General features: G+C 52.3%; 1 protein-coding gene across 3 annotated transcripts in view; it reads right to left on the bottom strand.

Annotated features, from left to right (window-relative positions):
* Nucleotides 1–22483, bottom strand: part of CCDC88C (coiled-coil domain containing 88C) — a 129321-nt gene extending 106838 nt beyond the window's left edge. For all 3 annotated transcript variants that reach the window (XM_045561965.1, XM_045561966.1, XM_045561968.1), the window contains exons 1-3: nucleotides 22326–22483; nucleotides 21470–21570; nucleotides 14707–14815 (exon numbers count right to left, since the gene is read on the bottom strand). In XM_045561965.1, the coding sequence (XP_045417921.1) occupies nucleotides 14707–14815; nucleotides 21470–21570; nucleotides 22326–22385 (270 nt within the window). In that variant the 5' untranslated portion in view covers nucleotides 22386–22483. The remainder of the gene's footprint in view (nucleotides 1–14706; nucleotides 14816–21469; nucleotides 21571–22325) is intronic.
* Nucleotides 22484–22798: the final 315 nt, after the last annotated feature.

Below are 22798 nucleotides of genomic sequence, written 5' to 3'. Positions count from 1 at the left end.
GAGTGTACTGTACTCCTTTTTCTTATTTTTTTAAATTTTTGCTCTACTCTGCAGTTGAAAGTCGAGTTACCCCTCACACTTTCTAAACTCTTTCCAACCACATCTGAACACACTCTTGGATTTCAAAGTCACATCCTGCGTTTACCTCCTCACTCCACTTGGCTGCTCCAGACCCTGCCGGGTGGCAGCCACCAGGGCCACCACTTCAGCTGCTCCCGGCTGGCCCTATTCCCACCAGCACAGCCATCTCCAGGGCTTCTAGCTCTCCCCTCCTGAGACTGCGCCTAGGAGGAGTCCAAACACACCGAGGATTACATGACCCATAAACTCTGGCATCCATCACCCCTTCCTACCGCATCCCTTCCCTCAAATCCCCAACCCAGTAAATCTGGAGGTGCGGGTCAGCCTTGGACACGGAGCTCCCAGGCCCTGACATCAGCCTCCCAGAGCAGGAGAGGAACCTCAATTAGTCAGAACTAGAGGAGGGGCATCCTTTCAAAGGGAAAAAAGGAAGGAGGAAGGCTTCACTGGTCACATTCCCAATTACCTTCTGTTTAAGAAGGCTGTTCGAGTTTAAAGGGACGAGATCAAAAGGCCTGTCAAGTGGCTTTGCCCTTAGAAATCAATTTATGTCGTCTTCTGAACCCCAGAGTCGATAACAATCCAGAGTTTCAATCAAGTAAAGCATAAAAGGAGGAACATTTTAGAGTCCACGCTGGCCCATCCCATACACCTACCCCTGGGAGTTCCGCTGCTGCTTCCAGAAAGTGCCAGCTCCCGGGCCACGCCACAGGGACCCAAGCCAAGCTCAGCAGGCGTCAGAGTGGCCCTGCAGCGGACACCTGCGGTGTCACCCAGGAGGGGCACAGCCACCAGGGCGCCTGCCCAGAGGAACTCTGCACACCTGGCAGGACACAGAGAAAGCAAGTCAGAGCTGAGGGGAGTGACAATGGCAATAAGGAAAGTAATAAAACCTGGGTCAGAGAGTCTTCGTGGGCTCCACAGAGGCGGACAGAGGGAAGGTGTTGGGGCGGGAGAAACTGCAGAGGCAGGACGTGGGCGGTGGAGGGGGGAGGCAGCCTGGAGGGGTCTGGTATTAGCTACAGTGCACAGGCTCCCGGGAGCTTGTCACTCGCACACGCGGGCTCCTGCACTCTCTCTGACCCTCACAGCCCAGGGAGGTGAGTGCAGCTATTACCTCCAATTGACAAAGGAGGAAACAGCTTGGCCCCAGGTCACACCAGTGTCAGGGCCACCTGGGAGTCCTGCGGGAACGACTCCTGAGCAGGGAGGGGACAACAAACCCAGCAGCCTGCTATTTTGTTTGCAAGACGGTTGGGGGCCTGCGCCCAACACCCACAGGTGGGGGGACAGATGAGAAAGAGACAGCCTGGGTGAATTTTACCTCCCCTCAAGGAAGAAACAAGGGTAGAGGCAAGAAACCAAAGAGGAGGGACAGATCTGAGCACGTCTGTCTGGCCAGGTGACCCACACCTCAGCCCCTACCTGGTTTCCTCTGAAGGTGTGGACAACCTGTTTGGCATTAACTGCCCAGGGTTATCAAAACAGCCCAGAATTATCAGAAATCACCAGCTCTTCTTTCTTTTGGCATCTAAGCTGGGGATATTTACTTCTGCAACTTAGTCCATCCCATCTGAAAAATTCAACTTCGCAAGCTCTACTCTACAAAACCCGAAAGCCACGAACTCTCCCCCCAAAAGGGCGGAGCTAGGAGACCAACTGAGCACAGAAAGTGCCAAAACTGCTCCAGAGCCTCAGGTAGCCACAAGTGCACACTTTAAAAGGATGTAAGTCTGACTCACTAGACAAGAAGATGAGCTTGTTTGGTTACTAAGCTTTGGAAAGGAGGCAAAAATTTTATTTTTAAAGTTTTAAAGTCATTAAACCTAAACCTTAGAAAGCTCAGGGGAGCCAAGCTGGCTAGACGAGGTTGAATACAATCAATTTAATTTCCACCCCCCAGGGACTGAGCCTCCTGGTACCTGACATATGGCATTTCCATCAACAAAGCACACACCACATGAAAAGCCTACAGGTCTGCGTGAAGACAGCAGGGGACCCGGTAAGTCAGGACTCAAAGGCTCCAGCCACCCCCCACTGCACCTCCATCCCGGTTTGCCCCCACTTACCCTCAGTTAGGGCCCGAGTCCCTGCTGTGTGCCCGGGACAGTAAGGAAGGGAGACCCCTGACCTCCAATCAGTCAACAGTCTAGAAAGGGCAACGGGTCAGGGGCCTCGCTAGGGTCATTTTAGCCTAGAAACAGGACTCCCGGCCCCAGCCCGGTGCAATACCCAGTGCAATACCATGTTCCCTGAATGTAACGACTCAGTCTCTGAATTATTTAGTCCACTGAGTTGTGGCTTATAGTGTTATGTATCTTGTCATTAACCCACGCTGACGGGAGACACGTTTCCACGCCGATGCGGTGCGAGACAGACAGAAGAGGCAGTGCCTGCGTTTAAGGAATTTCATTACCGGTGGGTGATAAAATCGTGAGGCTCCCTCAGTGAGATAACACGAGGAGGTCACGCAGCATGCCGCAAGCACACAGTAAGCTTGAAATACAAAGATCACACAGGAGAAGACGTGTAGGGCAAGGGACAAGCACACACGTGCACACGCATTACACTAATCCAAATGAATCAGAAAGCATTACTCTTGGAGGGGCCCCGTGATAATCCGCTCAGTAACAAATGAACTCAGCATGGTGGGGGTGGGGGGACAGGCTGCCCACCACTCTCTGTCGGACGGGTGGGCACCCTGTCGTCCCCTGTCCTGCCTCGCTGAGCCCTTACAGGGCTCTTACTGAACCCTCCCCCATCCTCCCGGGCAGGCACTATTAATATCCCTCCTTTGCAGATAAGACTCTCAGAGATGAAGTAACTCGCCCAAGGCCACAGTCTGAGGGGTGAGCTCAAAGGAACCCACTATACTCAACCTTGTGCCTCTCCAGATGGTGAGGTTTGTGGTTACTTTTCTTACTCTCTTCTTATTTTTATTTGGACTCGTGTCTCCTGTCTCCCAAGTCCTCCATCTACAAGTAACTGTGCCCCCTCTGCCCGCAGAATACAGACCAAGAGCTTCCACCGGGAACGTGAGCTATCGCTATTATTGTTGACCGATTCAAAAAGCTTTCTGATATTTCATTTGAGCCTCACAACAACCTATAAGGTAATTACTACCCAGATTTTTACAGGTGAGGTTAAATGAGGCACCCTAAGTCGCACTGCTAGGAACAGGGACACACGGTTCTAGCCCTGCAAGAGTTAAATGACCTCAGCTGACAGAGCAGTGGAGCTCTCCCTAGTTCCTGCCCTCCCGCCTCCCAGCCCACCTTGTTTTCCAGCCTCCTGGCCTTTGGGTAACCAAAGAGACCACTCCACAGGGCTAGCTCATCCACTTCCACCAGGCAGTGGCTAATCTCCTGGTACCCCCAGCTGAGAAAGCAAACCTGCCCGCTCTTTCCCCAGCCTGGCAGGCAGGGCAGTCCCAGCTGCAGCTAACGGAAGCCACACTGCACCCCATCTCTTCCCAGGGAGAGTACCCCTATATTTGGACTACTACCCTTGGACCCTACAACTGTTGAAAACCCAATCCCAAACCAATAGAACCCTTGCAGGGCACACACAGCAGCCTCCACTCTACCTCCTGAAACCTCTACCTCCCCCCAGGATATCACCAACAAACTCAGAGTTCGCTGATACGGCGTGTGGCCTCTTCACCCTCTACAGTCCTTGCCTGAACCCACCAATTTCAGCTGAGCACTTCCTCATCCTCAGCCTTCCTCTCATTACTGGAAAAGGGAGATTAAAACTGTATCGTGAAGGACCAAGGCCCCGAATGCCACGGCAAAGCCACAGAAAAATCTCTGCCTTTCCAAAAAGAACAGTTGAGTAACAAAAACTGTTACTAGCCCTGGATGGGAGCCACGCAGCCGGCTTTTATGGAGAGGCGAAGCCTGCCTGGGCACGCTCTGCAGACTCCTCCTGACAAACCAGTTATAACATCAAACACGCTGATCTTGGCATTTAACACCAAAACCCGAGGCATAGAAGGGAATCTTTTTTTTTTTTCTCTTTTTAAAAACTTGAGAAATCCATCTCCCTCCTTTTTGTCACAAAAGGAACTGCACCTCTCAGCACGCCCTGGCTCTCTGGTGTTTAGGACGCTGTCGCGAGACCAGCCTTGTGTCTGACCTGCATCCAGTCCAGCTTCGCTTGCGCTCACGACACTGGCCGCCCGGAGCACGGTTTTCAACAGGAGCCGAGCGAGGCCTAACTAGAAACGACGCCCATGAGGACCCACGAGCAGAAAGCACAGCTCACTGTCGGCCCCTGTGCGCTTAACACTCAGGGTTTCACTGTAATCCCGCTGGACGCACAGACTCGGGCCTCCTGCCCTGTGATGGGGCGACCACTCTGCTCCCACCCCGACAGCCTGGCTGCCCTCCTGCGTGCCCCGCACGTCCCGAGACAGGCTCAGAAACACAATTCTGCTTCAACAAATGGCTATGAAATAAGAGAAAACTGAGCAAAAGGTGGAAAAGTCAATCTTTGACACGGTGAGAGAACAGAGGAAGGCGAGGAGCCGGGGCGTGAGCAGGGCTTTTGGGGACTGTGCGTTCTGAGCACTCGGCTCGGTGCTGAGCAGACCAAATACAGGCTACAGGCGGCAGCCACAGGGGCTGGGTGGCACCCTCAACACCCGGGAGCTAAAGGTGACACTCCTGAGCCAACAGCTCCCTCCCTCCCGTTAAGGCAAAGAAAAGTATGGTGCTCATGGACGGAAGGGAAACCCCTCGGCCATTCAAGGTCTGGAGGAGGAGCCCGCAGACACCGAAAGACCGTGTCTATACACACATGTGTGCACACGCGCGCACACACACACACACACACACACACACAGACACACACACTCTCTCTCTCTCTCTCTCTCTCTGTGTCTCTCTCTCCCCCTCCCCCCACCCCCAATCTCTTCATCCTGGCCAAACTCCAGCTCTGCTAATTGCATCAGACCCACCTTTCACCTTCCACACCCCCTGAAATTAGCCCTGAATCTCTGCTTCCTGCCCCTCTAGGGGGTGAGGGGTGAAGTCTGCGGCCAGCTGCTCCCTCCTTTCCACCCTCTGCCCAGCCCCGGAAGTTTCAGAGGTGCCTGAAGCAACCCAGTCCCCTCCTCCAGGGCTCCGGGCTGGTGTGAAGCCTGGGAGACAAGGGGGAGCCCCTCGGAGCCTGGCGCACCCAGCCCGGTGCACTGGAGCCTCCCACCCTACTGCGCCTGCGGATCCTGCAGGCCCCTCAGAACAGGCGGCCCCACCCACAGCGGTTATCCCCCACATGATTCTGGGAAGCTTCGTTTTTAGAAAAAAGCTTCTCCAAGCAGCCAGTGATCAAGAAAACTTGCAACTTTCTAGGGCTGTTTCCTCATCTGTAAAATGGGGCCAGCAGTTTCTTCCTCAGGATGCAGATGTAACAGTGGGAAGGGCCCAGGCTCTAAGGCGCCCAGCAAAGACTACTCTCCCTCCAGGTGATCTCTCAGCCTTTTGATTCGGGCACAGATTTGAGTCCCAAAGTTTCTGGCTGCTATTCAACATTTTTTGAGACGGGATCTCTCTCTTTTGCCTGGGCTACAGTGCGATGGCGTCATCATAGCTCACTGTAGCCTCAAACTCCTAGGCTCAAGCGATCCTCCTGCCTCAGCCTCCCAAGTAGCTGGGACTGCAGACAGGCGAGTGCCACCATGCCCAGCTAATTTTTCTACTTTTTGTAGATGGGGTCCCGGTCTTGCTCAACCTTGTCTGGAACTCCTGGCCTCAAGTGATCCTCCTGCCTCGGCCTCCCAAAGTGCTAGGATTACAGGCATGAGCCACCGTGCCTAGGCAGCATTTCTTCTGACAACAAAAGGAGAGAAAAGGAAGGAAACCAACTCCAACTGGCGATCTAACATCTGCAGAAAAAAAACCTGCCTCCCAAGAGGTGTGGGGTTCAGAACAGCATCAGGCATCCTCGCCCGTGTGCTCCCTGGCCCACAGCGGGACCACTGAGCTCAAAGCCAGCAGGGCAGCAGCAGCATAGGCTGGGAGTGGATGCCTTTTGGTAAGTGTGGAAAAGGGAATTCTGGGGGCCCTGAAGCTGTAGCCCCTCTCAGGCCCCTTCTGGCTGCTGGGAAGCTGCTGCAGCACAGCTTTCCCGGCCTCAGAGCTCGCTCCAGGTGGGCACTGAGCTACTGAGTGGTGTGCAGGGTGGCTGGAGCCCTCACTGCCAACCACACCTCACCACTGTCCTCCTACCTGGGGGCTCCTCACTGTCTCTGCGGGGAGCCCCCTGTGCTCTGCCCACCCTAATCCTGGGAGCCACACCCACCTCCTCACCTGGTTATGTGATCTCGAGCCAAGCCCCCAACGACGACTCCTAGGGCCTGCAACCCCAGCCTGTCCCCCAGACCCACCTGCCCACAAGGCCGACCGACACCAAGCAGGCCTGCACCCTGCCGAGCCCAGTCCTCCTCATCCACAGCAGTGGCCCCACCACCCACCCACAAGTCAAATCGGGAACCCAGGCACCCCTCAGCCCTGCAGCCCCACGCCCAGGCAGGACCCACCGCAGGAGTCTCCGGGAGCTCGGCCTGCTCTCTGCGGCTCCTGCCTCAGTCCAGGCCCCCAAGACCTGCCCCAGCTCCGCGCTTCCTGCCAGGGCTACATGCTACATGGGTACCAATGTTTCCTTCTCAAACTTTCCTTCTTAAGAATCCGCCCCCCACCCCCGCAAAGATACCCAAATCCTTCAGGACGAAGCACACATTTGTTAACACCAAGGCGTTTTACCACCTGGAGCCTCCCCTCTACCCTGCCCTGCAAAAGCCCCAGCCTCCAGGCTGCTTTCTGTCTCGATCCCCTAGGACACCCCCTTCCTGCCAGTCTGGCTCCCCCAGGCCCTCCAGAGACAGGCCAAGCACAACCTGAGTGTCCCCCCCCCCAAGAAAGCTCTCCAGGATCCCTGCCTGCATCCCGCAACACCCCATCCTGTGCACACACACAGGTCGCAGCGGGTCATTTACCCAGCCTCTCCCCCACCCCACGAGACGTGGGGGACATAGTGCCCAAAGGACAAGGAAGAGAAACAAAGGGAAAAGAACCGGGTGACCCGCTGAGTGACACCCACTCTGGGCCTCCAGAGCTTCCACATCCTGCATTTCATCCCTCCACAGACAGCTAGCGCGAGAACAGGGAGACAAGAAGAGGAAAGGGGGGCCCACGTAGACCACTGCCCTCCCCAGCCTCACTTCCCAGTGCAGTCTGGAGGCTTCTCTCCTGAACTTTAAACTGACTGCAAACATTCACATGGAAGGCCCGAAAGCTGTTGTGTTTGTCGAGGCCACCGGCAGACAAAGGCCCCCACTGCCCTCATGGGGACGGAGCCCAGTCCTGGGGCTGGACCCCCCGCCCCAGCCAGGCTGTGTCCCACAACACGGAGGTCTTGTTCTCTAACCCCTCCATGACCCCTCAGGCAGTCTTTGGAGAGACCCCAACTCAGCACAAGGAAGTCCACCCAGGCACACGGCAAAAACAGCCTCAGGACTTCACAAGTGCAGGGGAAGAACAGAGCCATCTCTAGCATTCAACAGCAACAGAGAACACTGCACTTTAACAAATACTGTCAACAATGGGCAATTCACCAAACAGAAAGAAAAAACCTATAAATAAGGCAATTCTGGCAATAAGCTGGCAGAAGTACTTCAAAGTATTCGTGCCCTTTGACCCAGGAATTCCCTGATAGGAATTTACCCTAAGGAAATAAAAACATTTGCTGACAGATTTACATATCAAGTATGTTCACGGTGGTATTGTTTATAAATCTGAGATAGAAAGAACTTAGTATCAATGACAGTAAGTAGTACAGCCACTGGACGAAATGTCACATAGACACTAAAATTCATATTATAGAATAACGCTTAGGGGCTGGGCGTGGTGGCTTACACCTGTAATCCCAGCGCTTTGGGAGGCCAAGGCAGGAGGATCACTTGAGCCTGGGAGTTCAAGACCATCCTGGGCAGCTTACTGAGACCCTGTCTCTACAAAAACAAAAAATAAAAAGTTGGCTGGACGTGGTGGCACGTGCCTGTAGTCCTAGCTACCCAGGAGGGTGAGGCAGGAGGATCGCTTGAACCCAGGAGTTCAAGGTTGCAGTGAGCTGCAATCACACCACTGCACTCCAGCCTGGGTGAAAGAGTGAGACTTTGTCTCAAAAATAAGTACATATTTAATGGCATGGGAAAATGCTCACTACATGGTGAATGGAAAAAAAAAAAAAGGTTATAGTGTGAAGAGTATGATCCACACTTTGAAACACACACACACACACACACACACACACACACACACACACAGAGCAAGCATTAAGTACCAAAATGTTAACAATGATGTCCCAGATGGTGAGAAAATGGGCGGATTTAATTTTCTGTCTCTTAATCTAGAATAAGAACATATTTTCATAATCAAAAATGTTATTTTTCATTTCCTCAGGACGTATATGTAAGCTACAAAACCAAGAATGCAGCCCTCCTATTTAACCTTTGAAGTCAAAGGTGGGGAAAGTAATTTCTCCTCTGCAAATTCAATACAATGTGTTATTCCTAAAGCAAATTCCTCTTGTACCTACAGGTATGGCCTGGGTAGATCATAAGTTCCCTCGAACACCTGTCCATCAAAGCAGTTAAGCAGACATAACTTTAAACCCCCTAGACCTGTGATCCCCAGCCCCGAGGCTGTGCACCTCTACTGGTGGTGGGCTGTTAGGAACCAGGCCACACAGCAGGAGGCGAGTGGTGGGCCAGCAAGTGGATCTGTATTTACAGCTGCTCCCCATCGCTCACATCACCGCACAAGCTCCATCTCCTGTCAGATCAGCAGTGGCATTAGATTCTTACAGGAGCCCGAACCCTACTGTAAACTGCACATGAGGGATCCAGGTTGCGGCTCCTTATGCGAATCTAATGCCTGATGATCTGAGGTGGAGCTGAGGCGGTGATGCTAGCACTGGGGAGCGGCTGCAAATACAGATTAGCATCAGCAGAGATGTCTGACTGCACAGTAAGTGTAATGCACTTGAATCATCCTAAACCATCCCCCACCCCACCCCACTCCTCCCTGGTCTGTGGAAAAACTGTCTTCCCTGAAACCAGTCCCTGGTGCCAAAAAGGTTGGGGACCGCTGCCCTAGACCACACCAACTAGACAGATGAGAGTTTAATATGTTATTCCCAATGATGCCAAATGTACATTTCTTTCTAGTCTTACTTCCGACAAAAGGTTTTCATTCTTCAAACTAAGTGTATACATTTCTGAAGATAATTCTAAATTTTAGGAAACAGCCCATGTACACATATGGCAAGAGTACACACACACACACACACACACAGAGCTTTGTGTGATCTTTAGACCAAACTTCCATAAACGGCATTACAGCACACTGCCTGTAAGTTTCTGTCAAAAGTAGGAATAGAAGGAAATGTACATTTGACATCACTGGTGGAAGCAACTTCAGGGCTACTTTCCAAAGGGACCTACACACACACACAGAAAGAATACAGAAATGAAAGCTGGATACTACCAAGTTAATGACAGGTGCTACTCTCAGAAGGGACAGAGGGATAACTGGACTGAGTGACAGGCTGGGGACTTCTACCTCAGAAAAATTTTATTTCATAAAAAAAGCGGAAAAAAGGTCCAAAGCAAATATGAAAAATATTTACATGTCCATATTTGTTTTGAATGAAAAGTACATGAGTGCTCATGGTAACCATCTGTACTGTTTTATTTTTAATTTTTCAAAGCAATAAAGGAAAAAGAAAAGAGCTTTCGGAGGATAAGGCACCCCGGGGCTATATTTATTTTGCTGTTTCATTTGTGACAAAGAATAACCTTCTGGGTCCATTCTGACCTGGTGACCACACAGCAAGAGCCCGGAAGTCAGAGAGCTGAGTTCCAGGGACCCACACACAACTCCGAGGTGATCTTCAACTCTCAATCTCGGCCGTCCCTGGTCATCATGAGATGGTGGAACTTCAGCCCAGCCTCTTCCCTGGATGGACAGCGCCCAGGAGGTGCAGGGAGAGCAGCCTGCCCAGAGGGACGGCGAGAAGCGGCCTTGCAGCCACGCACGGCCGGCCAGGAGGGGCAGAAACCGGGCAAATCCCCTGTTTCAGAGTAAGCCCTCGGGGTAGGTCCCTACATGCACCTGAGGGCCCCGATTTCCCCGGGGAGGAAGCCACACGCGGACTTGACAAAGAGGTCAATTGGCACGCACTGAATCCACCCAGGCCACTGTCTGACAGGCTTTCCACCAGCCCGAAGCCAAAGAAACCTCAGGAACCTTCTTTGACAGCTGGGGCCTGTCGGGAGAAGGAGCAAGACCACAGGTGTCCAGGATGCGGAGTGGCAGCATGTGCTGCACCAGGCAGACGTCTGCTGTATCAGCCTGACTTTCAGACGGGCTCCACTGTCCACGTTTAATGTAAACATTCAAGGTACCAAACGGAAAAATGAACCATTATATACACCCGAAATTTACATTTGGTGCGTAAACATGTGTCCTATGACACAGGGCCCAAGCCCGACCTGCCTGGTCTTGGCAGCGTGGGTTTGGGCCCAGGCCCACCTTTCCTCCAAGCCCGGTCACATATGGCCCGTTTAGGGGCTTGTCCTGGGGCTGGTGTCCCCCCACCCCCAGACCGATCAGCTTTTTCTTCTCCAAAATGCAGAGACTGGCCTGGGTGGGCGCTCTCTCCAAGGCCCTGTCCTCCTCTGGCTTTCTCTGCCTTTCCTGTGACTCCCGCGATGACACCCCTGCCCCCTCTGGTCACCGCCCCCTCACAGCATCCTCTCCTTCCCCTCCTCTGACAGCGCATGTGATGGAGAAGGGTCACTTGGTGAGCAGTGAGCTCCCTGATCCCAGGAGATCTGGCTGGAGGGGACGCTTGTAGAAATCACCAGGAATGCTCTAACCCAGCGGGTTCCCACGGGAGGGTGCCTCGGAATCAGATTACAGACCCTCCGCTTACACAGGAGGTCTGAGGAGGGGCCTGACCACCTGCATTTCTACCCAGTTCCCATGATGCTGCTGCTGCTGACCTGGGACCACACTCTGAGAACCACCGCTCTCGCCCGCTGATCCTCAGTCCTGCCGGACGGTGACTCAGGCAGCTGGGGAACTTATGAAAATGCAGATTCCAGGGCCCCAACCCCAGAAGAGTCCAACACAGCAGGTCAGGAAAGGACTGAGACTCTGGCTTAGACGCTAGTGGCCAGACGGGACCCCAGTTTTCACCCACCTTCTCATCTATGTCCCCCTGGAAAAAGGTCAAGGACCCTTTGTCTATAGGTTTTCAGAGCCAGACGTGAGCTTCAGAGTGAAAACAACTCATGCTTCTCAGGAGAGGCCCGTCCTTCCCAACTGCCACTGCCCCACTGTGCCGCAGAGAAGAGAGGACAGTCGGGGGAGCAGAATGATCTCTGGCAGACAAGACCCAGGGCCAGACCTCGAGGCCTTGAGGTGTCTCTGGAAAAGGCACAGGCAGGAGGGAGTCCCGGCCACCCCGTCAGAGTAAGGACCGACATTTGGTCTCACTTCCTTCCAAGCCCTCCCAACCAGCAGGGCTACTTTCCAAAAGGCAAGTTGGGCAGCGGTTCTTTTAGGGAATGTTCTCGAACACCCGTTTACAATAATAACCAATTACGTTTGTGCTATGATGTTAGGTGGGGGGGGGAAAGGCCGGATATGCAATTGTATGTACGGCACGACCACAATGGCAAAAAACAAAAACTATTCACTGGAGAGCTGAAAGGAAACACTAACAATGTTAACGGTGATTGTCTCTGCGTGGTGGGCTTTACCGGTTCTTTTTTCTTGCTACTTGTTTGTTTTCTAAGCTGTTTACAAAGAGCACGTACAGTGTTACTTATATGTCAAGAACGTGCTTTTCCTTAAATCAGAAGGAAAACACACGCGGAACATGGTCCACACGGGACGTGCCAGCCCTGAATGCAAACATCTTGCCGGATTTCTCCAGGCAGGCGGGGCTGGGGGCGGTGACCACGCTGTGGCTGGCAGCCAAGTGCTGTCAATAAATGTTTACTGACCGTTTGCGCTGAGCGGCCGAGGCTGCCAACACACACCAGCCAGTCCCCAAAGAGCTAAGAATGCAGGAGGAGGAGGAGAACAAGCGTGCTGGGTCCTCTCTCCCATCCATAAGTCCCCTTGGGCCCTGAGTGTGAACTAGCCATCTTTCACTTTGTGTGACCGTTTCTTTCTCTCTTTTTCTTTTTTTAACTTTTTTATAATTAGAGATGGGGTCTCACTTTTGCTCAGGCTGGTCTTGAACTCCTGGCTTCAAGCAATCCTCCCACCTTGGCCTCCCAAAGTGCTAGGATTACAGGTGTGAGCCACCACGCCCTGTCTCGTGTGACCATTTCTCTTCTTCTGGAACTCTACACCGTACCCCATCTGCAAACTGCCTTGAGACACAGTCTCAAGGGACTGTGAAGCCCCTTCAGCCCGGCCCAGAACTGGACCCTCAGAGGTGCTGTTCACCAACAGCAGAGTTGCTACTGGGCCGGAAGACGGCATCTTCATGGCCCGACAGCTTGCAGTGAGAGCCTGACCACCCCATGCTGCTCACGGAGAGCTGCGAAAACTTACCTTCTTCTGAGACTTTCATCCCTGCCACTGGAGAGAGGTTATCACCACCCAGCTACAGCTGGGGCAGGGGACACACCTGTCTAGTGTTAGCCACTGGCTCTGGCCAGCCTTGCAAGCCTGTTCCAACCCACGACCCTCCAAACTGGAAACGCAGTCACCCACCAAAACCCCACTCAGGTATCACCTCCTCCAAGCAGTCTTCCCACTCCCCCCATGCAGCCTGCGTTAGAGGGTCTTGTTTCTCGAACCTTCAACACCATCTGCTTCCCTGGAACTCAGCATAGTCCTGAGAGCACCTGCTTAGCACAAATGGCACCTGCAGGTGGGGACCATGCCCTGAGCACCTGCTGAGCCGCTAGCACAGCCCCTGACCCCTCCCCACAGACGCCCAGCTACCCAGCAGCACCACCGCCTCTGCCCACGTCCCCTGCACGTGGCTGTCACAGAGAGGCACCAGCTGAGATGCCCCTGCCTACAGCATGCCCACCCCAGGTGTGGTTCCCCTTAGACGAGGAAGCGAACCTGTTCTGTCCCCCCACAGCCGACTCCCACAGGGCTCCCAGACATGCCCTCCCAGGCCTCTCCCTGACCCCCAGCCCCCTCCTCAGACATCTGTAACTAAAGGGACAGGCCAGTTCGAAGCCTCCAGAGGTGACACTCAGGGAGCCCATGGTGCCACAGTTCCACAGTCTGCAGACTGAGCACAGGTGACTCTCTGAGCCGGCAACGCAGGCAAACCACCCCAGCACTCCAACTCCAACGGGAGGAGGATGGAAACAGCCACCTCAGAAAATCCAGGACACTGTCCCCTCCCTCTCCCATCCTGTTTCAAATCCATGTTGGAGCAGAAGCAACCACAGCCCTCGTCAGGACCCGGGCGCAGCACAAAGCCCGATGCCACGGCACAAACTCTGCCCGCAGTCCCCCAACTGAGCCCAGAACCAGCGCGAGGGCTTCCTCATGTCAGCAGAGACCTTGCAACGTCTGCAGATACTCCCGAATTTTACAACCAAGACTAAGTTACGGCACAAAAAGCCGAGTGCGAGGAACAAGGTTTCAGAGGCAGAGTCTGGTGAGGGGTTTCATGAAACCCTGGCACGAAGCTGGAAGGCACTTGTTCTTGAGCAGCAGTTCTCAAACTGTGTTCCCCAGGGTCCTGGGCACCCAGAGAGATGCCCTGGAGGGAGAGGACGCAGCTGAGCACAGCACACTCGGGCCCCCCAGTCCCTGAGTCAGAGTAACTAGGGCTTCACCTGGGGTCTCAAGAAAAATCATACGGGGCAGGGGGAAAGCTTCGCTGCTAAGGAAAGATTTGAAAGCCAGGTGCACAGCTGCCATTTCCCATCAGAAATCATAAATACCATCAAAGATTCAAAACTGCCCTTCCCACGGCTGGGATGGGGTTTTTAAACAGTCCTTCCCCCCAGGCCCACCCGCCCTGCCCTGTCGGCCACACAATGACCGATGCAGCGAGCACCAGAAAGGAGGACACTCTGCAGCCTGAGCCCCGGCGCACCTGCTTGCAACCTAGAGGCGGGATGATTACGTTCTCGGCCCCTATATATCCCGTCTGTGGTCCCTTCTTTCTCTCAACCTTTGAACGGCTCCTGTACAAACAGCCACTGTGCCGACCAAGCCAGGGCTGCGGACAATAATGACACCAGGGTGCCCCTCGCGGAGCCAGTGCCCGCGAGCCCCCATTTGGCCGCGAGCTTGGGGCAGAGACTGCAAAGCAAGGCTCCTCCCTGGGGCTCTCACAGCATAAAGCGATACACAGCTCAAGGAACGTGTGCTGAACAGAGTACAGTGTTGCAATATCTCACCCCCACACGATGCCCCAAGAAAGGGTTCACGTGAAAGCGCACACAGTATCAGCAAGCAGCTGCCTAAACTTGAACACCATTTCCTCTCGGCTTCCTGTGGGGAAACTGCTCCAGTGGCGACACTGCAGAACACACATCAGAACTCCTGGAGACAGAACTGCCCTTACCTGGTAGTAGGTCTTGATGTTTCTCACCAAGATGGTCAGGTTCTGAATGCGAAGGTTCACATCGTTGTTGACGTGCTTGTTGATGCGCTGATTTGTTGGTCTGGGGTCTCTAGGGGCAGAAACATGAGAATGGAAATCGCACCTCCCAGCACTTGTCACACTTCCTCTCCCAGCCTCGACCGGGCATTGCACCCCATAGTTCCTAGGTGGTAAGGCTGTGACAGTGTGGTTCAAGTCAAATCCTAATTCTGCCACCGCCAAGCCAGGACCTTAAGGAAGCCCCATCACCTTTCTGCTCCCCAACCCGAGCACTGGCCCTTAATCAATGTTGTTTCTGTTCCCATAGTTCATAGCACCCATAAAGGACAAGTCCGTGTCAATTATATTAATCATATTATATTTTTATAATATTTTCATATTATATGACAATCAGGCTCAGAGTGGTGGCTCACGCCTGTAATCCTAGCACTGAGCTAGGAAGCTGAGGCAGAAGGATCACTCGAGGCCAGGGCTTTGAGACCAGCCACAGCAAGACCCTAAATAGGAAAATTAGCCAGGTGTGGTAGCACGTGCCTGCAGTCCTACTACGCGGGAGGCTGAGGCAGAAGGATTGCTTGAGCCCAGGAGTTTGAGCACCACTGCACTCTAGCCTGGGCAACAGAGCTGGACCCTGTCTCAAAAAAACAAAATAAAAACAAACAAAAAACCCAACCTAACCAAAAATATATTTCAAGATCAAAAAGAATTAAAAGCTGAACAAAGCAATTGGTCTTGGGCTGGTCCTGCGTGTGATTTACATTCCCGGGACACAATCCTACCTTGAAAAACTGACATTATCAGCCTATGACACTACATGGTATACAACACACCCTTATGAGAAATGCTAAGAGACACAAATAATTCAGGTGGGAAACCCCCAATGTGTCATTTAGTTTCCAACCTCAAGCAAAAGCCAGGTCTGATAGTGATAAAACTAGAAATCTACATCAAGTGATTTGCAATTTCACTCATCTACATACAGGACATTTCTCAGAATTCTCAGGGTCGGAAAATGTTTCCTATCGGGAGAGCGCGCTCCGCTCCGCAGAGGGGGGGGGGGGCCACCCCACAGACTGCACGCTGCTTTTCATAACAAAGGCCTCCTTCCATCTGCCTGTCCCAAGACACCGCAAAGGATGTCTAATTCAAAGGACCGCCTGTCTTCATGGCTTCATCTGTCATCCCAGCCCTGCGAAAAAGGTGTTGAGCCTCCTGGGGGCTGGTGTGTGGAATTAAGAGGAAATCAATCTCAGTGCCACTCAGTTCATTCAAAGCCACTAATTAATAGAAAATTGACAAATAGAAAAAAAAAATCCTACAAATCAAAATCATTTTAAATGCCTCTGGAAGTATAATTTTTTTCAGTAATACAAGCTGTTTAAAGTTCAACCGTGAAGTAAACATTAGACATACGCAGTCTGAGGCCTTCCATGGTATCACACATCTGCAAACCCTTTCACGCACTACACGCGACCAGCAGCCCTGCCGTTTATCCAGTCATCCTACAGCCCCTAAAGAAGTCACATGGGTAATCGGGGCGCAACCAGAGGATCTCTTTTCAACTGTCGATGACAACATTTCTTATTGTCACTGTACAGTAATGGAGTATGGCCAAGCCTTTTACATGTTACACGTTTCTCTTAGAGCCATTCATCACTGAGAAAATAAAGGTTAACAGTTCCGTGGGAATTAATTTAGGAAAAGAGAAGGCATTCATAATTTAAACTGCAAAGGCATCTTTAGCTGTAGAAGTGTTCCTAGCAGTAAGAAATAATTTATCTTAAAGGTGCAATTCTCCTCCCTTTACTATAGAGATACCTTAAGAGATGAGAATTTATTTCATAGTGACAAATGTGCTTCTTAAAATAGCAGAACTTAGAGAACATGCAGGGATTTTTTCTGGATTTTATTTTGTTTTGTTTTGTTATTGTGGTCCCAGCTTTCATGTAAGCCAGGCCGACCACCCCAGGAGAGCCAGGAGCTGGAAGCCTCGACACACACTGTGGGTGTCCACAGCACATGCAAAGGCACAGCACCCACCTGGGAGTCCCACAGATCACAGCACGAAAGCCTCTGACCATCCCTGCTACTAGTATTCCCAGTTTGGGGAAAAAATAGCTAATTGAAACAATTCTCTAAAATAACCATGACATTTATTTACCATATGGGTAATCAGACTAAATATTGTGATCTTTAGTACTCTTGCCTTTAACTAAGGGTCTCTGGGTAAACAGAGATCATTAGGACATAAATCGAAAGTCTCAACTATGGTTAAGGAAGGCATATCTCCGTCTTCACTTGCTCAGCACCCCCAAAACTCCCACCCCTCCATGATGCAGGAGGCACGGATTCCAGTTCAGGTCCCAGGACTGGCCAAAGTTCTCTGGGCCTCAGTGTGCACATCTGCAAAGTGGCTACAGGACCCTTCCAGCCCCCAAGGCTATTGTTCTATGAAGCCCGCGCCTGCATTAGCAAACTTGGACTGTACTTGGCTGTGTATCCCAGGAAGACATTATTATAACCACTGCACAACTGTATTTTCCTGAAAGCTGTCATTTAGAACAATAATCTTCTTTACACGATAGCCCTAAAACCAAAAAGCCCCACAGTCTTGCATCAGGAAGTCAGAGGACAGGAGAGACATGGACATGCCTGGGGGCTGGTCTGAATTTGGAGAGTTCCAAGTCCAAAGCGTGGGGCTCTCAGGGTTTCCTTTTGATAAAAGCATCTAACTAGAAAAAAGGAAATCAACTCTCGCTAGAATTTTACAGAGTTATAATCTAGGTTTATAGCAATCTTGCCCCCTCCCCTTTGGGAAAGCCAGTCCCCAACTTTTGGTCATATTCCAAAGACTTCCTAAATTTAAAGCTGAATCAAGAAACCATGTTTTGACACAGAGCAATGTCCATAATATAACACAGGTTAAGAAAAGATGTTAAAAACAGTAGCATCCATATTTGTATAAAAATACATTAAAGACATATATTAATACATACCAGAAACAACATCGGGGAGGTACCATAATATTAACATTGTTACCTCAACGTGGTAAAATGACAGGTGACTTTTATTCATCTACATGTTCCCCTCCTATAATGAATGTATGTTTTTTGTGTAATTCTTAAGAACTGGAAGCCCCATGAAGAGTGCTGCAGCCGAAAGAGGAAGTTACTTAAGTTCACAAGTAAAAATCTTTTTTCCAACATTTTTGTCCCAACACAAACTCATTCAGCCAAGCACTTGCCCTTTTATCCTCAGCTTCTACATCTGCAAGATGGGAACGTAAAGGCCTCCTGGAGCACACTGGGGGAAATATTATCCTTCAAACACTTTTTTAGAAGCTGAAAAACTTTCCCACTGGCCTGAGGACATTTCCAACCTCTGAATAACTAGCAGCATATTCTCCTGAATTTTGCAGCTAGCACCAGGGGTCAGAAAGCAGCCTGAACAAAGCAAACAGCGTTGAACTTACTGCAGGTCCTGCAAGGGCACAAGCTCTTAGCCCTGGCCCCGAGTCCCCAACCGCACCCGTCTGCCACTGCATCAAAGCTGCTCTCACCAGCACAGATGTGCACAGTCACACACACATACACACACACACAGCTGCACAAACCCAGCTTGGGCCTCACTCACACAATGATGGACATTTCTTGGTCATTGTCTACACTTATCTTATTTAATCCTCCCAAAACTCTGTAAGATACCACCCTACTTATCACAGATCAGAAAATCAAGGCTTAGAGAGTTTAAATAATTTGCCCAATATAGCAGAACTAGAAAGTGGCAGGGTGGGCATTTAAACGAGTCTGCCTGATGCTAGGGTCAAGGCTCTTAAATAATTTTCCAAAAAGAGAGTGAAAAACGCATCCGAAGTCAATGAGAGAAACCTTGTTTCTCCCTCGGGCACGGGCAGGCACTGCGCTCCCAGGGGAGCTGTGGGCAGGCTGTCCCACGCAGCCCCAGCCAGGCCACTCAACGCCTCACTTTCATTCAGGAATTCTCCTAGCTCTGGGCCTCCCGTGAAAGCTGAGCCCACAGGGCTTTCCTGCTTCCAGGTGCTGATGTCACCGGGAGGACAGGGCCAAGAGATTACTACCACAGCCTTCTACGGTTGCCAGAGACAATGGCCAGGTCTGGTCATATGACCCCAGCCAGCCTCCATATGGCTCTGAAGTGTTAGGTGACACACCTCTTATCTGAGCTCCAGCAGCCCCGTTGGGTTAGCAAGGCTGCGCCCCACAATTTGCCCAGGTCCTGCAAACTTGGAGAGAATTTATCAAACAGGCAAGCAGCACGGGTCTGGGAGCATGGGAGATTAGCAGGAATAGCCTTATCACTTATCTGGTTAGCCTGACATTTTGCCATTTGGCAGAAGTGAAGACAGAAGCGGGAATGAAGTGTAGTCTAGATGGAGGGCTAGACCTGGGCCTCAGAGTCCGGTTGTGCTGCAGACCTCGTTGGGAGAGGGCCAAGGCTGAGAATTCCATGGTGATCTAAAGGACTAAGAATGCGGGGGAAAAGGTAGGCTGGGGGAAAATAAAACTCTTCTGGGGTGCCTCAGATCACTTCTGGATTAAGATGGCACCTATATAAGTGAATAACTGACACGATTACTCACTATGCATCAAGCACTGAGCTAAATGTTAACACATCATTTCATTTAATCCTCACAACCATCCTTTAAGGGAGGCACTTTATGACCCACTTTACAGATGAGGAAACTGAGGCACTTGGTGACCCACCCAGTATCACACTGTTGGCATGAGGGAGACCTAAGGTTCAAGCCCAGGCTGGCTGTGAAGGCCGTCCAACGCCGGGGGCCAGGGTTCTTTTATTTATTTTTTAATTAAGGTAACTTTACATACAGTCAAAGTTATAGCTTGAGGAGTTTTAGAAAATGAAACTTACTCCAGTCAAGACATAGAACATTCCAATGACCCCCAAAGGTCCCTGCCCCCCTCCTTTCCAGTCAATCCCCACCCACTTCCATCACCGGGTATTCCTAAACTAGTGGCACTCTGCCCCGCCCACTCTGTCCTCGTCCTGGAAAGCCACCCATCTGGCTTCCCCAGGGTTCCTGCCTCTTTGCCCCACCTGGTTGGAGGGACCCAGAAGCCCTGCTTGAGGCCTTAGCAGATGCATAGGCACCAGTTCCCATTTCCAGAATGACTGCCCTGGCATATCACAGAGGAGAAGGCATTTAAAATTGCCCAGGGAAGGGGAGGAGAAGCCCTTCCACTGAATTTAGCCACGGGCCAAATGCGAACAAGTGATGAGCTGGCATTTCTCAAAGGAATGGCCCAACAGGCTTTCCTGATTTACAACCAAGTGGTAACTGCTGCAGGAATTGCAAAGGTCAGGGAAGAAAGAGAAACAGTCCCAGGGCTTTTGTTCTCCCCTCAGCCTGGGTGTAAAAGCTGAATGAAAAGGCTGGGGTTACTGCTGCTTTTTTTAATTAAACAGTCTTGGGCTTGGGTAAGGACAGGTTGAAGTTTCACTGGTCATTGCACCAACGGAATCCAGCAATTTTCGAAGTCTAACAGAATGGAGGGGAGAGTTGCCAGAGCTCAGATATGCCACTAGACAGCCCCAGGAAAATTCATTTTCATCAGTGTTCTCTGAGAAGTGCTGCCAAAACTGACAACAGATTTGTTTTTAGAACTTAATCAAACACTGAAATTGGTAAGACTGGTAGTGTCTTTTTTTTTAAAACATTAAGACTGCAGCGTCACTCCTACAGCACGTCACCAAATGACTTATTAAAACAAAAGGAGCAATGTTCTCAGGAAATTTTTTAAAAGCAGACCTTTTAGGTAGAATCTATTTAAGCCACTTTCTGGATCTGTCAAAGCAAACTGCTTCTCCTCCTTTGTGGGCCACAAACAAAGCCGAGTCTCATTAGCGAGTGGATTTATGCTCAAGTATGACAACTTGCTCAGTCGTCAGCGAGTAGGTCAGCACCAGGGGCTGATCCAGAGAACATTACGATGTTTAATTTTGTTTCAAGGGCCTGTGAATCATACTGACACTCAGTTCTAACATGTTCCCCGCAGTTTCTGAGTTAAAAACAGAATGCAGGGTAGGAGCCAACACCTACCTAGTGGCAAGCTGTCAATCAGACAGCAGACAGGCTCTGCAGAACTCAGCAACAGGACAGGATGTGGTCAGAGGTACTCCCCAGCAAGCGAACTTCCACCCAGACCCTGTTTAAGCCCCATGCTTCCAAACTAACAGTACCCCCCATCTGACTCCCTGTGCGCCTCCTCACCCAGTGACTTGAAACCCAGTTCACGTAATGGCACTTAATCAACTGCACTTGCTCTGGGGCAACTGTAAAAGGAAGACAAAATGTAGGAGAGCTCAGAAACACAGGCACCCTAACCTAGAATGAAACTTCACAGTCACTCTAGGATGCCAGGGCCCACCCCTGACACTTCCTGTAACCAGACACTCTGTCACAGTTTCGTGCCCCCAAAAAGAAAAGGGGCTTTTTGATGTCACTGCTCAAACCACAATGAAGTCCTTGAGTTTGAAGTCAACTGCCCTATCTACACCATGTGGATGACAATTATTGGATTCCAAATTTCCTTCATCCAACAGACTGCCAAGCCACCCTCTTAAGAGTTCTTCAGTGTCCCTCCCTTGCAGCCTTACACTCCATTTCTACATTCTTAAACCTTCTAAAGCATCAGTCTTTTCTTCCTCTCTGAAGAAGGTAACTTACATTTGCAACATGATTTGGTTCAAAAAGATGCCGTCCACTAAATCCATGTACATAGTCAGGTTGTCTTGGTTGCTGCTTCCGAACGGGCCAAAAGTTTTCACCTGCGGGGAGGAGGGTGAGGAGAGAAAACAGGAAGTCAACCCATGTGCACCAACGGTCTGAAGTTCTCCCGAGCAAAGGCGGGCCCCCTGTGAGCAGAAGGGGGTCACCCACGCCCACCCCACCCGTCAGCAAGCAGCAAGCCCACCCTTATCCCAGAGCCCCTCTCCCCTCCTCGCACCAGGCAACGGACGCGAGACAGGAGGCGGCAAACTTCCTCGCCACTTCTCTCCAGCGTCCCAGAGAGGAAAAAAAATAAAAGGGACTTTTCAATAAATTCCTCACGTCTCAAATCCATTGTAAATCAGCGAGCCCACCCTAGTCTGTTCACGTTCCCACTCGGCGCCCCCCATTCCCCACCCGTCACCGCCATCCACTGGCTGGTCTCAGGGATCAGAAAGCACACTAGGATGTTTTGGGCGAGTAGGGTCCTTTTCGGGAGTGGTTAAGCCCTGGGGACATGAGTGACCACTCGCACCCCGTCCACCCCGGGGCCGCCGAGCCCAGCGCCCCGGTGGGAACAGGTGTACCCGTTCGGCTCCCGGCCCAGCCGAAAGCGCGGCGGTGTCCCGCGCCGGCTGCAGAGCTGGAAAGGCTCGGGACTCCAGGACGCTCGCTGCCCCAACCCCGGCCGGGAGCCACTTGCTGCGTCCGCCGCCCCCCGGGGACACAGCCGGGTCGGGCCCGCGGCGCCCCCAGCCCGGCGGGAGAGGAGCCCGTGCAACAACAAAGGGGCGGGGGAGCGGGGCGCACTCACCCAGGTCACCAGCGGGCTCTGCAGGAAGAGCTCCAGGAGCTCCGAGACGGTCACGTCCATGCTGAGGCTGCGCCCGCCGGCTCCGCGCCCCGCGTCCCCGTCCCCCCGCCCGCGGCACAAAGCGGCTCCGGCAGCAAGCTGCGGGCGCGGGGCTGCGGCGGCTCGCGCCCGGGAGACAAAGGCGGGGCGCCCGAGCCCACGTTCCGCGGCTTCGGCGGCCCCGCGCCCCGCCCGGGGCTGGGGGAAGGGGAGGGCCCGCCGCTCGGGGAGGAACAATGCGGGCGGCCCCGCCCCTTGGCGGCCCTGGGCGACCCGCGCGCCGCCTCGCGGTGCCAGCCCGGGAGCCCGGGAACGCGGGGCGCAGCTGCGCGGGTGCCCGGCGGGGGAGGGCGCGGCGGGCCTGCGGGCCGGGGAGGCTCCCGGGGCTCCGCACGTGGGGCCACCGCCGCGCGCCCACGCCGAGCCTGCCCGCG

The sequence above is a fragment of the Lemur catta genome, chromosome 1 (assembly GCF_020740605.2).
Source record: "Lemur catta isolate mLemCat1 chromosome 1, mLemCat1.pri, whole genome shotgun sequence".
NCBI classification, from domain to species: Eukaryota; Metazoa; Chordata; class Mammalia; order Primates; family Lemuridae; genus Lemur; species Lemur catta.
Note: the sequence above shows the minus strand (reverse complement) of the source record. Positions and strands in the feature narration are given on the sequence as shown.